The sequence below is a fragment of the Pagrus major genome, chromosome 24, assembly GCF_040436345.1.
Source record: "Pagrus major chromosome 24, Pma_NU_1.0".
Lineage (NCBI taxonomy): Eukaryota > Metazoa > Chordata > Actinopteri > Spariformes > Sparidae > Pagrus > Pagrus major.
The window spans coordinates 1802437-1820151 of NC_133238.1; the positions used below are offsets into that span (position 1 = coordinate 1802437).

A 17715-nucleotide genomic window follows, 5' to 3' on the forward strand; every position below is an offset into this window, starting at 1 on the left:
ATACAGTCTTGTCATTTGGCTATGTTACTATACAAAGGCAGTCTAACCCTTCTGTACTTAAATCTACTGTATTTCTGGGATTGTGAGAGCAAAGACACAGTGACACTTTGTTTAAAATCTATGTTGATCGCAGAGGTACCCTCCACGGTGCAGGACTCCATATAAGATGAAGCTGATGAGGTCGCTGAAGTCCTGGGGGTGGAAGGTGCTGCTTGGTGCTCGGCTCATGTGGTGGCGGATGGCCAGTGAGATCTCCCTCATCTCAGGGTGGCTGTGGTTACTGTGAGAAAACAAATCACACATACCCGATTGTATGAAAGTGAAATGAAAGTGTGTTAAACATGCATTATAAGATTTACTATATTAGTAAATGATTGACTTTCCTTTAGTTTTAACTTTTAATTCAGCTGACTTGATAATAAGTAGTCAGTTCATGGTAGTCCCAATTGTGAATATAATATATACAAGCTGTCCAACAGCTTTGGTATATGGAGAACAGGTCCATTTCACTAGATGCTGCCCAGTGGTGCAATAAGTCTCACCTCAAAGTCACATCAAGGGGGATTGTCCTGAGTAGCTTGCCATAGGCCTGCCTCACCCTCACTGCTGAGTGGACCAATTGGACTCTGCACACATCCACACACCTACACACACACACAGACACGAAGCTTAAACTTGACAGGACAGGCAGCTGCCTCCCTAGTTGTTCCCAATGTTAGCAGCAAATTACAGAACAGCAAGAACACAAGACTATTGTACAGATCAAATACATTAAATACTGTCTGAAAGCAGTTGGCATGGTTTTCACCTCTGTAGTAGCTCAGTGGAGAGAGATGAAGAGAGGACCTGTAAGCTGTGGCAGGTCTGAAGGCAGATACTCTGATCTTCATTTAGACCTATACAAGAGGATATACATTCAACAACTGATGAATAAATCTAAAAATGACAATTATAAAGCCCGAATCAGAAAATCATGTGGAGAACACAAGGGGAAAAAATCTTGTTGGAAATGCTTGACATTTTGGGCTCACCATTAGCGAGCAGGCCCCTGCAGAACTTGTTGAAGGAAGGCAGGGAGAAGAGAGGACTATAGGTGTCTGACTTCTTCATCAGCACAGATATTTCCTGAGCCCAGGTTAGCAGCAGCCTCCTGACTCACCAACAAAAAACATTACAACAGCTGTTTCCACTAACATGGACATTATATTCTGCTCCACTAGCTAATGTTAAAACAGTCTGAAATTCCACCCCCCCCTTTCATTTCACTCATATCATGTGCCGGAGTGCAGTGCCCCACTTTACCTCTACTCTTCACATTAGGTATAGAGTCTGTCTATTGCTCTAAAACTTTCCACAATGTTCTCAAGCATACACAGAGGATGTTGAACAAATGCCATTTTTCCACGAGCAAGTCAAACCGAGCAGCACTGATTTGCTTTTCCATTGCCAGTTTTACTGTGCCGAGGTGAGCTGAGCCGCCCCACCTCCAAGCAGGCTGTGGTGTCTTCTTGCTACTGCAGCCAGCCCGTAACAAGCACCCCCGCCCCCCCCCCCCCCCCCCCAAATCGATGCTCAACTCCTGTCTGTGCAGGACACCTGAGAGAAAGAAGCTCTCAGTACTTTTGTAGTCTCTAACTTAATTCGCTTTAGTTTGTTTCCTCCTGTTACGACCCAGCTCTTTCTAGGGAATGAGGCGCAACATAAATGGGGGCTCGTCCGGGATATTTCTTTTAAAGAGATTCCCGTAGCTAAAAGTTATTTGAGCGCGGGGAGATTGGATTATTGAAAACAAAATAACTAAGGGACTAATTGTGTGTAGCTGAGGATTGCTGAGTGAACATGGCGTTTTTTGACATCGAGTACTTTTTGGCGAACCCTTCCCTTCGACTAATTGACAGTTGCCGTTAAAATGAGCTGGCTCAAATAGCGGACCACTTCAGCCTCACGTATTCTAAACAATTACGTAAGGTGGATCTTAAAGCCTTGATTATTGGTAAACTGGTGGAATTGGAAATGATAGTACTATCGGGGCCGTCAGAGTCCACTGTGCTTGAGGATGGCACCCTGACTGAAGCGGCAGGTGGCCAAAAGCTTAAGGGTGATCCTCATGGTGCTCAAGCAGCCTTGGGAGTGGAGGGTGAGATGGACGAGCAGATGAAAACTCCATTTACGTTGCCTCGCTTTGATCCAGAGACGGGGCTCGGCTAAAAGTGCACCTTGCTCGTCTCCAAATGGAAGCTCAGGAAAAAGCACAAAACAGACAAGCACAGTTACAGCTGGAGATTAAAAGGCTGGAAATTGAGGTGGACAAAGCCGTAAGACTGCATCAGCTGGAGCTCGAGTCCCAGAGGGAGGCTCATCGTGCGCTGAGCACGTCCGCTGATGCCACGGGTACATCTGTTCCTCCCACCCATTTACCAAGTAGTGCATTTGACATTAGCAAGCACATTGCTTTAGTACCGATATTTCATGAGACTGAAGTTGATTCCTATTTTGGTGCATTTGAGCGCCTTGCCGCAGCTCTTCGGTGGCCGCCTGAAGTCTGGCCTCTATTATTGCAGTGCAAAATCCATGGGAAAGCCCAAGAAGCTGTAGCTGCTCTCCCTATGGAGGACAGCCTACAATATGACGCTGTTAAATCCGCAATCTTACGTGCATATGAATTGGTCCCTGAAGCCTACAGGCAGAAATTCAGGAATCATAAGAAAGTCCACAATCAGACTTATGTAGAGTTCGCCAGGGAAAAGGGACTTTATTCGATAAGTGGAGCAATACACAATACAATAAGCAGTACATGACTTTAATTCTCTGCGAGAGTTAATTCTGTTGGAGGAGTTTAAGAAATGTTTGCCTGATCGTATTGTGGTGTATTTGAATGAGCAAAAAGTAAATTCACTCTCTCCTGCTGCTGTACTAGCCGATGAGTATGTGCTGACTCACAAGGCTGTTTTTCCGTCAGTCTCTGTTGAAAAGCCTCGTTATACTCAGGCTTCACCAAGTACTTCTCCTAAGTTACCCAGCTCCAAGAGAGAGGAAAGAGTGTTTTTTTTCTGTCACAAACCCGGACATGTCATTTGCCAATTGTTTGACCCTGAGACGCAAAGAGCAACAGCAATCACCTCCGAGCGCTCCGCAGCCCAAAGGCGTGGGGTTAATTAAAACTGAGCAGCGCATTAACATTGATTCTGGTGAGAGAGAAATTGATGCTTGTTTCGAACCGTTCACATTTGACGGGTTAGTGTCGCTAACAGGCGAGGCTGACGATCAGTGCCCGGTGCGTATTCTGCGAGACACTGGTGGCTCTCAGTCTGTGATTCTCTCAGGGGCGTTGCCTTTTTCAGAGCGCTCCGCATGTGGTTACAGAGCTGTGTTGCGTGGCATTGAGATGGGATACACTCCTCAGCCCGTGCATCGCATACATATACAGTCAAACTTAATTACCGGATTTTTCCCCGTTGCAGTTTGCCCCGCGTTGCCAATAAGGGGTATTGCTCTGTTAATGGGAAATGATATAGCTGGCGGTAAGGTGACTCCAGCGCTGGAAGTGTTGGGTTCCCCTCAGCACATGGAAGCACCCCCATATTCTGATTTGTTTCCGTTCTGTGCTATCACTCGTGCACAGTCACAAGAAAATGATGACATTTCTCTAGCTGACGGTGTGATTATGCGAGAATTTTCAGGAGAGGCTGAGACGGAGGTCGCCGCTGAGTCTCCCAGTACGGGTGCCGCCGAGTCACTGCGCTCCTCTAACACAGACACACCATCCCCAGCTGGTATGTCTCTGCCTGTGACCCGAGAAGGTTTGTACGCTGCACAAAGGGCTGATCCGACATTAAAAGGCGTGCTTCTCCAGTGTGGTGAGTGCCGACAAAGCAAAGGGTGAAAAGGTAGCTTATTTACTCGAGAAGGACATTCTGCTGCGTAAATGGTCTCCTTCCCCAACAGCTGATTCTGAGTGGAGTGCCGTTTATCAGGTAGTGGTACCCGCTGAGTATCGGCAGCACGTTTTGTCTTTGGCACATGAAAGCCAATGGTCGGGGCATTTAGGTGTAGCAAAAACCTCAATCAGCTAATCCTTAAACATTTCTTTTGGCCAGGATTAAAAACCGTAGTAGTTAAGTACTGTCATTGTTGTCATATTTGCCAGATTGCAGGTAAACCAAATCAAACTATTCCCCCCGCGCCACTGCAGCCTATACCCGCAATAGGAGAGCCTTTCAAATGGGTAATAATTGACTGTGTTGGTCCCCTGCCCAGAACCAAAAGTGGTAATCAATATTTACTCACCATCATGTGCACTGCCACTCGTTTCCCAGAAGCTGTCCCGGTGCGCAGCATCACCGAGAGTTCCATAATAAAAGTCTTGACCAAGTTCTTTTCCACATTTGGCCTTCCCCGTGTAATCCAAACTGATCAAGGCACGAACTTTAAGTCGAAGCTTTTCAAGCAGGTCCTCAAAACCTTAAATGTACGTCACACAGTTTCCAGTGCGTATCATCCTGAGAGTCAAGGTGCACTAGAAAGGTGGCATCAGACGTTAAAGACGATGCTCCGTAAATATTGTCTGCAAACTGGAAAAGGTTGGGATGAGGGAGTTCCGTTCATGTTGTTTGCAGCCCGTGAAGCTGTCCAGGAATCATTAGGATTCAGTCCCGCTGAGCTTGTTTTCGGCCACACGCCCCGTGGCCCGCTAAAGTCACTACAGGATACATTCTTGTCGGCCGAACCTTCCACAGAGCAAAACGTGTTAGATTATGTCAGTCAGTTCCGCGAGCGGTTGCATCAGGCCAATTCCCTTGCCAGGGAGGCTCTCTCCACTTCACAGACACAGACAGTGATGAAGCGTCGTTATGACCGCTCCGCCGTTCCCCGACATTTTCAGGTTGGCGATAAAGTTCTGGCATTACTGCCTATCGCTGGTTCTGCTCTCTCTGCAAAATTCTCCAGTCCATACGACATCCGTGAGTGTCTTGGTGACACTGACTATGTCATTAGCACTCCTGAGAGGAGACGCAAAACTCGCGTATGTCATGTTTACATGTTGAAATGCTACTATGTTCGAGAAACGTCTGAAGCTAAGCAGGAAAAATCCGAATTTGTTCAAGCGTCCGTGATTCCAGGTAGCTGTGCATTAATTGTGACAGACAATCATAGCCTGTGTGATGATGATTTGATGACCCGGCACTCTTCACATCAAAGTGCCAGGTTGCCTAACTCTGAGATGTTGAAGGTGTTGCCGTCTCAATTAAAGCATCTATCAGATGAGCAGCAATGTGATGTCACCAAATGAATAAATCGTTTCCCTTGTCTTTTCAATGATGTCCCGACTCGAACCACAGTTCTCCAGCATGACATCGACATTAAAGATGCCCGGCCCATTAAGCAACATCCTTACTGCGTTAACCCGGTAAAGCGTGCATTAATGAAGAAGGAAGCAGAGTATCTTTTGCAACATGGCTTAGCCACGGCCAGCTCCAGTTCTTGGAGTTCTCCATGCTTGTTGGAGGCCAAATCTGATGGTTCCCCTCGGTTCATCACTGACTTCCGTAAGGTAAATGCTGTTACAGTGCCTGATTCCTATCCTCTGCCACGGATGGAGGATTGCGTGGATAACCTAGGTACAGCCAAATATGTGAGCAAATTAGATCTGCTCAAAGGCTATTGGCAAGTGCCGTTAACTGACCGTGCCTCCAAAATCTCGGCATTTGTAACCCCAGATAATTTCCTGCAGTATACTGTCATGGCCTTTGGCATGTGTAACGCTCCGGCGACCTTTCAAAGGTTGGTAAATACAGTTTTACTGCAACGCTTATTTAGATGATCTTATTGTGTACACCACCACGTGAGAGGAGCATGTAGCCACCCTTGAGCAGGTGTTCACCCGGCTCGCTGAAGCGTCGCTCACATTAAACCTGGCGAAGTGTGAATTTGGAAAAGCCACCGTTATTTACTTAGGCAGGCAGGTGGGCCAGGTGCTCCCCATAGAGGCTAAGGTCTCCGCCATATCTGAGTGTCCTATTCCTTCCACTAGGAGAGCTCTTTGCAGCTTCTTAGGCATGGCAGGTTACTACAGGAGTTTCTGCCGTAACTTTTCCAGTGTCGTTCATCCACTAACCACACTGCTTAGTCCAAAAATAGATTTCGGTTGGACTCCTGAGTGCCAACATGCCTTTGATAGTGTGAAATCTCTCCTCAGTCACGCTCCAGTACTTGCCGCACCAGACGTCTTCCAGACCATTTCAGCTGGAGGTTAAGCGCTGTTGGGGCAGGGGCTGTATTAGTGCAGCAGGATGCTGATGGGGTTGACCACCCCGTGTCGTACTTCTCGCGTAAGTTTAACAAGCACCAAATCAATTATTCCACTATTGAGAAGGAAACTCTTGCTTTGCTGTTGGCACTCCAACATTTTGAGGTGTATGTCGGGTCCAGCCCTTTGCCTGTTGTAGTTTTCACCGATCATAATCCTCTTGTTTTTCTGTCCCGCATGTACAATCATAACCAGAGGCTCATGCGATGGGCTCTGATCGTGCAGGACTACAACATCGAGATACGTCATAAAAAGGGTTCTGAAAACATATTGGCAGATGCATTGTCTAGAGTGTAGACAAGTAGTTTGCAGTAGATTTGGGGAGTCTATACCTATTGGCTTAAATTTTAGGGGGGGGGGGGGGGGTTGTTACGGCTGTCGCCAAATCTCAGCCTCTCTTGGGGTTGGTGTAGACTCTTGTCTGTCAAGGAGGTACGTGACGTCAGGACTCGATTGCTCCCTCCCACTCCGCGGCCGGAGGATCCTGATTGGAACGGACGAGAAGCCACCCGCCAATCAGACGGAGCCATCTGAGGAGGAGGATATAAATTTCCTTTCGTCTTTTGTGTCTGTTACATGGTGAAATCCATATTGAGAGTGTGTATCTGAGGCACTAGAAACATTTAGTAGCCTACTCCCTTGTTAGGTTGTTAGCTGTAGGGGTGCTGCTTTGACTGTTTTGGTTGGACTTAGACAGGGAGACTTGTTTTTCTTTGTGGTTCTGGTAACTGCCGTAGCTTGCCTGGCGGGTCCTCTTTTGGTTTTTATTTGTTTATTTGAGTCCAACAGCACTCCAGGCTTTGCTCCTGTTAGAGTCGCCTTTGTTTTGTGTATTTGTTTGCATGCCGCCTCCGTTATCAAATAAATAACCTTTACATTACCAACTACAACTGGTTTTATGTTGCACCTCATTCCCTAGAAAGAGCTGGGTCGTAACACCTCCTGTTTCTACTTTCCTGTAATGCTGCTTCATAATAAAAGCTTTTAAATGACTAAGTAGCTGGGCACTTTTATTGTGAAAAAAGTTATAGTAAATGAATCATGTTTGTAACTGAATTAGCCAAGCCAATTTGTTAGCAGTGATACTTCGATAGTACTGCAGGGATTGCTACAAGCGCGTCACTGGTTTAAGAGACACCTTCAAGCAGGTAGCCCAGTTGTGATGGAAATGCAAAGCCCCAGCTGTGCCGGGCTGCCGCACCAAGTCAAACAGAGTAGTGCCAGGCCGGCAGATGTCATGGAAAAATGGCAAAAGTGTAGAATTGTATGCCGATGATCTGTTAGTATGCATCCAAGTCCTAGTAGATTGTGTTCATGGAATTATGAATCTGTTAAGGCCTTCAGAGTATTGTCAGGTTACAAATTGAATATTGCAAAGATCATACGTTTTCCACTCAAATTAATCCGTCCTGCACTTCCCTTTTACCTACCCTCCAGTGGCTTAAAATATTTAGGTGTCAACATGTCACATCCTCTTATGTGGCATCACAAGAATACACTCACACACACACACACTCACTCACACCTTCTTTAAAAGATTAATTGTCTTTTCTATACTTAAAAGCTAAAATACACGCAGACAGACAGAGGATCTGTGAAAGATTTGACAGAACTTGGGACCCTTCCTCTCCAACCTCGTTAGACGTTAAATTTGGTCAATACCATCTGTCACTCAAGGCACTGTAGTTTGTACGCCTGTACATATGGGAAGGTGGGCTAGTGGGAGGGTCCATCCAGGGTAATGAGTGCATTCTGTGCTGCCCATTTTTGTTTAACATGTCAGAACAACTGTCACACTTAATAAACTGATTAAACAAGGAAAATGATGAAATGAGAAAAGAGAGGTAGAAAAGGACCTGGTCTCAGGGTAGAGGTGCTCCTTCACTAGCAGACCTCCCAGAAGGCTTAGCAGTGTGCTGAAATGTTTCTTTGTCGCTGTGGTCACGGTGCTGATGACAGCACCGTCGAACAAGGAGGGAGAAGATGATGACAGGCTGGATGAGATGAAATGATCATGCCTGGATAAAGAAACAGAAGAGACAGAAAGCCAGTTAAGAAGAGTAGCCAAAGAGCAGAAAACAGCTTCCACACTGTTATTTAGTGAATCCCCCTTAATCTTGACTTTAAATGTGACCCATTATAACTTTGATATAAATCTGACATGTTATACAGGATAAAATGTCTGCTTGCTATGAACTCATAAGTATACATATAAATAGATATTTTGTACTTTGTACTATAATCTGATTGCAATTTCACAGCTATCTCAAATCTAAATATGCACTAACTTTTATCTAACAGTTGGGATGGCATTCTTACCATGTCAAAAGTGTAACATTTCTACAGAAAAAGTCTACAGAAAAACTGCAGTGTTTCATAGTTTATTGACCTGATTTTAATTTTCTTTGTGTGCAAGTGGTAAAGATTGAAAAAATTAACTTATTACAATGATCTTAGGAATCAGTAGAAGAGGAACCTCCCTCTCAAGGAAAATACAAGACATTGACATATTTGATGACACCAAGCTATCACTTTAATAGATAGATGAAGCCAGAAATGTTATTTATAACAGTTCAATTAAAAGGTTTGGTGTGTAGGAATCAGTGGCATGAAGGGATATAAGTTATTATTGCACTGCACGGAGGCTGCACTGTTTTTTTTAGATAACACACAATCAGCAGATTCAGAACATTATAATGGTCAAATTTTTCTGTTGGGGAAAAAACAAAGCCAATGCAATACTTAAAAAAAGAAGATGCAGGAGGATGGCAATATATATATCAAATCAATTTAAATTAGACAGAAAAAACAAACAAAAAAAATGTTGACAGGGACTGAGGAATTTCTAAAGTAAATATTACAGAAGCAGTTTCTAGCAAAAATTCTGAATGAGTGACAGTTAAACTTACACTCAACAAACATAAATGCTACACTTTTGTTTTTGGTCCCATTTTCTTTACAAGTTAAAGTTAAAGATTTAAGGTATTTTTTTAGGCACAAAAAAGTATTATTTCTCTTTTATTTTTTTTTGCACCAATTTGTTAAATTTGTGCACTTCAAAAAGAAAACCAGATGTGTATTACCTTGTGCAGTGGGAGTACAGGGTGTAGAGTACGGCATACTGGATGGCAGGGTAGTAGACAGCCAACTCAGAGTGGACCAGCATCAGATTGTGACTGAGCAGAGCAAAGACCGTAGGAGATAATGCCCACATCTAAACACATAAAACACATTTTTACATGATCAACAACAGCTTCTTCATCTTCTGTGTCAGTCAAGGCTCTTAACTAGCTGGCTCATTTGTTTTAGACTAAAGCTCCTACTGCTGCTTTAGATAAACTTCAAATTAAGTTTCCAGGAGCCATTTGCTCACATTGTGATAGACTGTGTGAGGTCATTGCCACAGTCCAAGTGTGGAACTGAATCTGATAACCATACTGGATGTAGCCTTAGATAGATATCATAGATATCATAAAGCTACATCACTATGTAGCATGAAGGTTACTGTTGCACAGCTGATTTACTCCATCTTTCTCTGTACTGTCCTTCTGCTATGTGGAGACGTTCATTTTAACCCCGGACCTGCGGACTTTCTGCAACCACATGTGGATATTTGGCAATCAGCTGTTCCCCATGGACCCGCGGCAAGACCAGTGACCTACTTTTGTGACGGTCATCACGCAGGATCACGAGGTAATAATCCTCCGACAAACTCTGTGTCTGAACATGACATCACCCAAACGCTGATAAAAGCTTGACCATGTACTAAGACAAATGCTTCACAGCCTACCTACCGTGCTCTTCAAACAACAGCAGACAAAACTCTTTCAGACTGTAAACCACGCGAGCATACTATGGAACCCGAAAACAAAACCGAAAGGCATCTTTGGTGGACATTTAAATACGTAGCGTCATATCAAAGACTGAACAACTCGGAACATTTATTAACAGACTCAAACCTCGATTACTTGTGTCTCACAGAAACTTGGTTAACTCCTACAACTTCTTTATCTGTATTTAATGTCCCAGGCTATAAGATATACAGACGAGACAGATGTAAAGGGAAAGGCAGGGGGGTTTTGATTTATGTTAAAGAGAACATTCAAAGCAAACAAATTGATATTTATGAAAACTCCTTGGAGTGTGTAGGGGTCACTTACTTTATCCCCTGAAATGTCATTTGTTGTTTTTTCAGTCTATCAACCTCCTACTGCTACAAATGGTTTCTTTGACAATTTATCAGAAATTCCTAAACAACATGAAGGCAAAGAAGTTATACTTATGGGTGACTTCAACTTAAATTGGCTTGACATAGCACGCACTCTATCGCGAGTTCTCGTTGATCTTGTCTGGCGCGGCTTCCATAGTGCGAGCGGGTGTGAGGGAGACTCGCGTGCCTCCAGGCAAATATAGTATAGTGACTGTTTAGGCTATATAAATGTACTAAATGACGTTGTTTCGAGTAAACTCTGGATGTCGCCACTTCAGGACACTTGGATTGCAGTGGACGAGCAGTATGGAGGAATATTACAAAGTTTTTGTGTAGTTTTATGGAGGGTAACCCCGCGGGTCTCCAGCTGCACTTTGAGGAATAAAAAACTACACCGGATTTCTCATCAGCATGAGGGTGAGTCGATAATGACTGAATTTTGTTCTAGAGTGAACTATTCCTTTAAAACCACTTGAATCATTATATAAAAGTGCCCTTAAGATTCACAACAAAAAAACACGTCAGTATCATCACTGTCATATACTCACCAAACACAGTATTTTAAATCTTAAAAATCTAATAATGCACACAAATGTATGCCTACTGTTTAAAATCATTCATAATGCTACTGCTCCTCCTTTAAAAAATGGTTACACTCTGCTCAGAAAAAACAACGAGAGCTACCCGATCAGTTACCAGGGGAGAGTGCAGTATTCCTAAACGCAGGACTTCATTTGGTAAATCATCTTTTTCTTTTGTTGCCACAAATCAGTGGAACACACTTCCAACAGAGCTGATTACATGTGCGGATTTTAAAACATTTTCATGTCACACAAAACGTTGGATGCTGTCAAAGCAAACTTGTAGACATTTGTGAGTGTGTGTGTGTGTGTGTGTGTGTGTGTGTGTGGGTGGATGTATGTGTGTGTGTATTTGATGGGGGGGTTATATTTATTTATAAAAGTTAGCGGGGAGGTAAATTGTTTTAAACTGTTTTAATGATGTGGGAATGTGTGTATTCATAACTTTGTAATTGAAATTTTGCACAACTGTGAATTTAGTAACTGATTTTAATTTATTGCATGTTCCATCTACCTGCCCAGGGACTATGGGTGGAAAAAAGCAACTTGCTAAAACCCGGTGCAATGCATCTCTCCTTGCTATATACAGGGTTAATGTTTTATTGTGCACTGTCCCTGTTCAAATAAAAGAAATAACAATAATAATAATAATTAAGTTATTTTACTGGGCATGTCTCCCCTTACATTCAGCCTTAACCAGCAGGTCACAGCCAAGATGCAACCCTTAAAGAAGCATCTTCAGCACTGGAAAGATGGCCCTTGCATAAAACTGGTCAGTCAATGCAGTAGAAAGTCAAGTGTTTTTTAAATTGATGCTACATAACCATAGAAAAGGTTTTGGAATTCCCTTTTGCTGAAAAGAAAGAAAACATATAGTTTGCTGCTTGGTGTACAGTTTATCAGCACTGCCTAGTCAGTAGACACTTTGATCAGAGTTTGGAGAGATGCCCTTCACTTGATCCAAGACAGAGAGAATGGGGTGGCTCTCTCTCTTCAGATCTGTCTACACTCTTTGTGTCTGTGGATGCGTGCATACAAAATGCGGAACAACAGTCTACAATAGCCCTAAAGCCCAACAGATGAACAGATTTCTATTGTTTACCACTCAAGACTCCCCAACCAAAATCTGGCCATGATGTTAGATTGTTAGCTGTAGTTGTTTAAGAAAAAGATTGTGAAACACAAGTCTCCAGAACATGTGCTGGACTATGCATGTTCCCATTGAGCTAGTACACACCTCTCACATAAATATGATGTACAATAAGAAGGCAGTGCAGCATAAACTGAACCCAGGACACCTTAAGTTAATGTTACTATTTCATATTAATGCTTTAAATATGTATGAAGGTTTTGAAATTGCGGTATCTGTGTGGTGACTAAAGTCGTGGATGAAGAGGAGGTTGATTCTGGTAATTCTCCTCCAGATATTGTGAGTGCCAGTCTGTGCAATACTAGCCACACAATTGAGTTGACGACACAGTATGGAACGAGTGAAATGATAGCAGAAGAAGCTAGCCGAGCTCACCAGTGGCTTGTCAGTCCAAATGTCAAGTTGTGGCTGGTCAGCAGCTCGTACAGTCATGGGTTATTAAATTATTAAAAATGTTTCACACACATCAATTTATTTGTGGTGGTCCGCCACAATATCAACATTGGCCGCCACATATTGATTTTCTGTTTTTGGAGCCGCGCATCCCGTTCTCACTCACTCATACAGCGCACCTGTCAGTGAATAGTATGATGTTATATACTCCGATACAATGGATGGCAGTTTGGCTTTTAGTCCGCCGGTAAAACAGACGAAGAGGAGGATGACTACTTAACGCAGTTGGCTTGACCGTAACTTTCTCTGCAAAGAAGACGGCTGGCCTCATCGTCGAGATCAAGCCCCCACAAAGAGCCCCAGGCCTTGAAGCCAGTTTTTGTCGTGGCCAAGCCGTGTAATTACATCGTAATGTGATGCACTGGGGACTTTTTCCCATAAGCTAACATTGTGAAAGACGCGTCTGTAAAACGGTAATAAAAGCCGCACAACCCCCGCGAAATGACTCATTTTACTGTCAGAATTTGGGCGATTTGGTCCAATAAAATTTTGAGAGTCTAGAAGAGCCGCCCGATTACATTTTATCCCCACCCAGGTTAGCTCGGCGCTAAACCGGAAGTTGGCCGACTCGGTCAGCGGATGTCTCGAGTGCGCATGCTCTATGGCACCCCAGATGGACAGCCACTGCCACAATTAAAGTCTGATTCTGTGGGAAACACAGCCCCTACACCTAATACAAAACATTTTTACCAATGCTACCAGTGCCATGACATTGGCATAGTAATCAGCAGTATTAAAAGTACAGTGACACTCACCCCAATAAGGGAGTTCTTGGTGTTGCCGATGGTGGTGAGGGTGGTGAGGTTAAAGATGAGGGTGAATTGGGCCTTTTCCAAGGATAGAGTGAGGGAGGCAAAAGCAGGGTGCTGGATGCTGGGGCAGGGACCGCTGAGTGCTGGGGCCAGGGTTATCGTAAGGCTGGACAGGGCACATGCCATCTCACCCAGTACCATTTTATAAGCTGCCTCTAGCGTTGGAATATTTTTCAGGCTTAGCAGCGCCTGGTACACACCTTGAACAGCTGACATCACCTGTGGAGTAAAACACACAGACACACACCCACTTTGGTTTAGCAAATTGACAACATATTGTTTTATTTTCGTTTAATGCTACCTTATCTCAACCATAAACAATAATAGCTGATTACCCTGACCAAACCCCAGTTTAAAAAAAAAATATGTAGAAATTCTGCATTAAAATGTCTAAAAACAACTAGGTTGTTGTTATGTATATTGTTGAGTTGTGTATAGACATTATCCCAAATGTTTCCTACAATGTTCAAACCCAAAGTAACGGTGTATTTCATTAGATCGCCATCCCCGCTTCTGGGTTAGGACGAGACACAACTTAAAGCAACATTATGTAACTTTTTTTTACCTTTTTTAAAATAACAGCTTCAAAAAAAATCACATTGATGGTACAGTGTCTTGCAACAGGGTAAATGGTGTCTCCCTTACAGCCACTCCGATTGTAACCTTGGTTACGAGTGTAGGCTCAAAGTGCCAAATCACACAAAATGCCATTTACTACGTATTGTTGCTTTAACGTGGAAAAAACTTCAAAACTACCTTTTGTGCGAAAAGTTTGACTGTGTCACGTCAGATAGATATTCATCATTTTCATTTTCAGCAATGGTGGTTGTTAAATGGTGTACTAACCACCAGCAAAGTTTGACTGCAGGATCATTTGTGTGTATTCACCTTACTTATGCAGTGTTTATATGCCACATACAGCCAGACTACTTTACTAGCCATGAGCTAACGTTAGCCAGCAACAGCACACAAGGAGACTGTGTCTGTGTTTAAATGCAAGTAATCTCCCACTAGGGCTGGGCGATATGGCAAAAAATATAATAACGATTTTCCCCCCATATTGATCGATATTGATATTTATTACAATATATAATTTGATCATGCTGCCAATATCTACATTGGCCACCACTTATTGATTTTCAATTTTTTGAGCTGCGCTTCCCATTCTCACTCTTTTTGGGACTCACAACCCCTGCATAATGACTCGTTTTACTGTCAGAATTTGAGCGATTTGATCCAATAAAATTTGGAAAGTCTAGAAGAGCCACTCGATTAAATCATTTTTATTTCCATTCAAGTTAGCTGGGCGCTAAACTGGAAGTTAGCAGGCTCCATCCCTGGCTGCAGTTGCGTTTATTTTTGCCAAGTAATAGGCTGTAAGATCTATCCGTAGAGTAAAAATTTACGAGGCTTATCACCGAAATCGACATAAGTTTGATCGTGAGGTCGGTTCGAGATCATTTAATCACCTAGCCCTAACTCTCACTACTGACACTCACCAGAGACTGCAATTCTCTCTCTTCTTTTCCCCTCTCCTTTGTCACATTGTGTTTATGAAGTAAAGTAAATTTTCCAGCATGCTCCAATTGGCAGTCAGCATTACAGTAACGTGACATAAACACCAACAATGGAGGTCTCCTCAGCAGATCTCTGCTGCAATCAGGTTGATAAACAGGAGCTAGGATAAAACTACATTTTTATCCCTTAAGTTAAAAAAAAAATGTCCGAGCTCTCCTCCCATCAGTATATGGCTCTGAATCAGGCGGAATCCGATGTGACTTGAGTATTCATCAGGTCTGGCTTAGCTCCCAACACTCTAGTAGGCTATGTCAAAGACGCTGTGATAATCAATTAAGCAGCAGAACTGTGCCCTCTTTCAAATGAACTGAGTCCCTTTTCTGTTGGTCCACTTTAAGAGGACCGAGTTTGGTTTGTTTAAAAAATATTATGTGAAAACACCCAAATATTTAAAGTTTTGGAAACATCTTCAGTGATGACATATGGCTGGAATTTTTGGGTACCAGCATACTTGTTTTCTGTATTTGCAATAAAGAAAACATGAACCAAGCCTTAAATGCTGGCATATGAACTTACTTGTCATCTTGTTATACTCACACATAAAGAAACACACACTGACGCACCTCTTTCTCTCGATGGAAGCGCAGCTTCAGCAGCTGGGAGTCAGGCGCCAACAATCTCTCCACAAAAGTCACAGGCAGCTTTGTGTTGATCTGGTCCACTATCTGAGAGCAAATGCAGAGTCAACAATTACTTTAAAAATTGTTTGAGAAAAAAGTCTAACGGAGCAGTATAACTTGGGACATTTTTGGTCTTCTCAGACTGAAAGCCTTCTGTCAAGCATTCTGAGGAAGGACAATCCAGCTCGACACTGATCCTCCTAAATAAAAACGACCAATTTACATTTACATCGACTTGTCTTTCAGGTACAAATTAGGCCTCACTTCACATCCAACAAAACTGTGCAACAGTTTGGTAGAAGGAAGAATATTTATAAAAACAAAATCCAACAGCCCCAGTACAAGCTTTTAATTAAATAAAATTGGGGTCAACTACACTAGAAAATATAGTATATGGTCCCCTATACTTTGTACAGTACATCATGCTTAGAGTGAGTAACTGCAGCCATATTTGTTTGGGCTGCTCCACTACCAGATGACAAAGATAAACACTGTGGTTTAGATCAAAGTGAAAAGAAATGCAGGTGTGAGCAAAGTGTGACAAAAAAGACGATACCAGAGTGAGAAGGCTGAGCACTGCCAGACTGTAGTCTGAGCCGCAGGCCCGGCAGCAGTCCAGCTGGTCCAGGCCATAGGCCAGGACAGCCTCCATCAGCTGACCACAGGGCTCCACACTGGCCAGCAACACACCAACACACTCATTCCCTGCTGTGAGAACTGCCTCAGAGAACTGAACCTGCTTTGCCGTGGTCACACAGGCCAGAACCCGGTTCAGCACCTGAGGAAAACACAGAAAAGTGATTCTGGTACCATAAAAACTTGGGTATGGCATTTAACAATAACCGATTGTGAAATACACAGATCAGTCACTACATTAAAACACTGAGAAGTGAAGTGAATAACATTGCCACAATTTTCTGATGGGAAACCTTGGGTCTTTGGCATTCCTGTGGATGTTCAAGGTTTTACCAGTCATTATACAAATAAGGCATTACGAAATGAAAGTCACGCTGCACAAACATACAACATATACAGTATAGTTATTTATATACGAATATATAAACTTCTTTGAAATGTACCTAACACCTAGACACGGCTACAGACCAAATATAACCCTCATGGCATTACCTGAAAGCAGTGGCCACCCAGCAGGACAATGTACCCTGTTACATCGTATTGAGAACTGGGGAGTTTTGGGGCCAGGGTGGCAGCTTGAGCTCTTTGTCACGCTGCTCGCGCAATAACTGAACAGTCAATTCACTCAGTACAATACAAATTGTATGGGATATCAGGCCCGACTGAAGACCTGTGGTGAAGTACAGTTGTGCTCATCAGTTTACATACCCTGGCAGAATTTGTGATTTTTCAGAGAATATGAATGATAATACAAAAACTTTTCTTTCACTCATGGTTAGTGGTTGGGTGAAGACATTTTTTAATCAAACAATTGTGTTTGCTCTTTTTAAATCATAATGACAACAGAAACTACCCAAATGACCCTGATCAAAAGTTTACATACCCTAGTTCCTAATACCGTGTATGGCCCCCTTTAACATCAATGACAGCTTGAAGTCTTTTGTGGTAGCTGTGGATGAGGCACTTTATTTTCTCAGATGGTAAAGCTGCCCATTCTTCTTGGCAAAAAGCCTCCAGTTCCTGTAAATTCTTGGGCTAACTTGCACGAACTTCACGTTTGAGATCTCCCCAAAGTGGCTCAATGATATCGAGGTCAGGAGACTGAGATGGCCACACCAGAACCATCACTATTTTCTGCTGTAGCCAATGACAGGTCGACTTGGCCTTGTGTTTTGGATCATTGTCATGTTGGAACGTCCAAGTACGTCCCATGCGCAGCTTCCGGGCTGATGAGTGCAAATTTTCCTCCAGTATTTTCTGATAACATGCTGCATTCATCTTGCCATCAATTTTGACCAAGTTCCCTGTGCCTTTGTAGCTCACACACCCCCAAAACATCAGCGATCCACCTCCGTGTTTCACAGTAGG

General features: G+C 43.2%; 1 protein-coding gene across 1 annotated transcript in view; it reads right to left on the reverse strand.

Annotated features, from left to right (window-relative positions):
* Window positions 1-17715, reverse strand: part of smg1 (SMG1 nonsense mediated mRNA decay associated PI3K related kinase) — a 118599-nt gene that overhangs the window by 86893 nt on the left and 13991 nt on the right. Inside the window, exons 9-17 of the mRNA XM_073462725.1 lie at window positions 16268-16489; window positions 15655-15756; window positions 13457-13732; window positions 9391-9521; window positions 8164-8325; window positions 1032-1150; window positions 809-896; window positions 543-644; window positions 140-280 (exon numbers count right to left, since the gene is read on the reverse strand). Coding sequence (XP_073318826.1) covers window positions 140-280; window positions 543-644; window positions 809-896; window positions 1032-1150; window positions 8164-8325; window positions 9391-9521; window positions 13457-13732; window positions 15655-15756; window positions 16268-16489 — 1343 coding nt within the window. The remainder of the gene's footprint in view (window positions 1-139; window positions 281-542; window positions 645-808; window positions 897-1031; window positions 1151-8163; window positions 8326-9390; window positions 9522-13456; window positions 13733-15654; window positions 15757-16267; window positions 16490-17715) is intronic.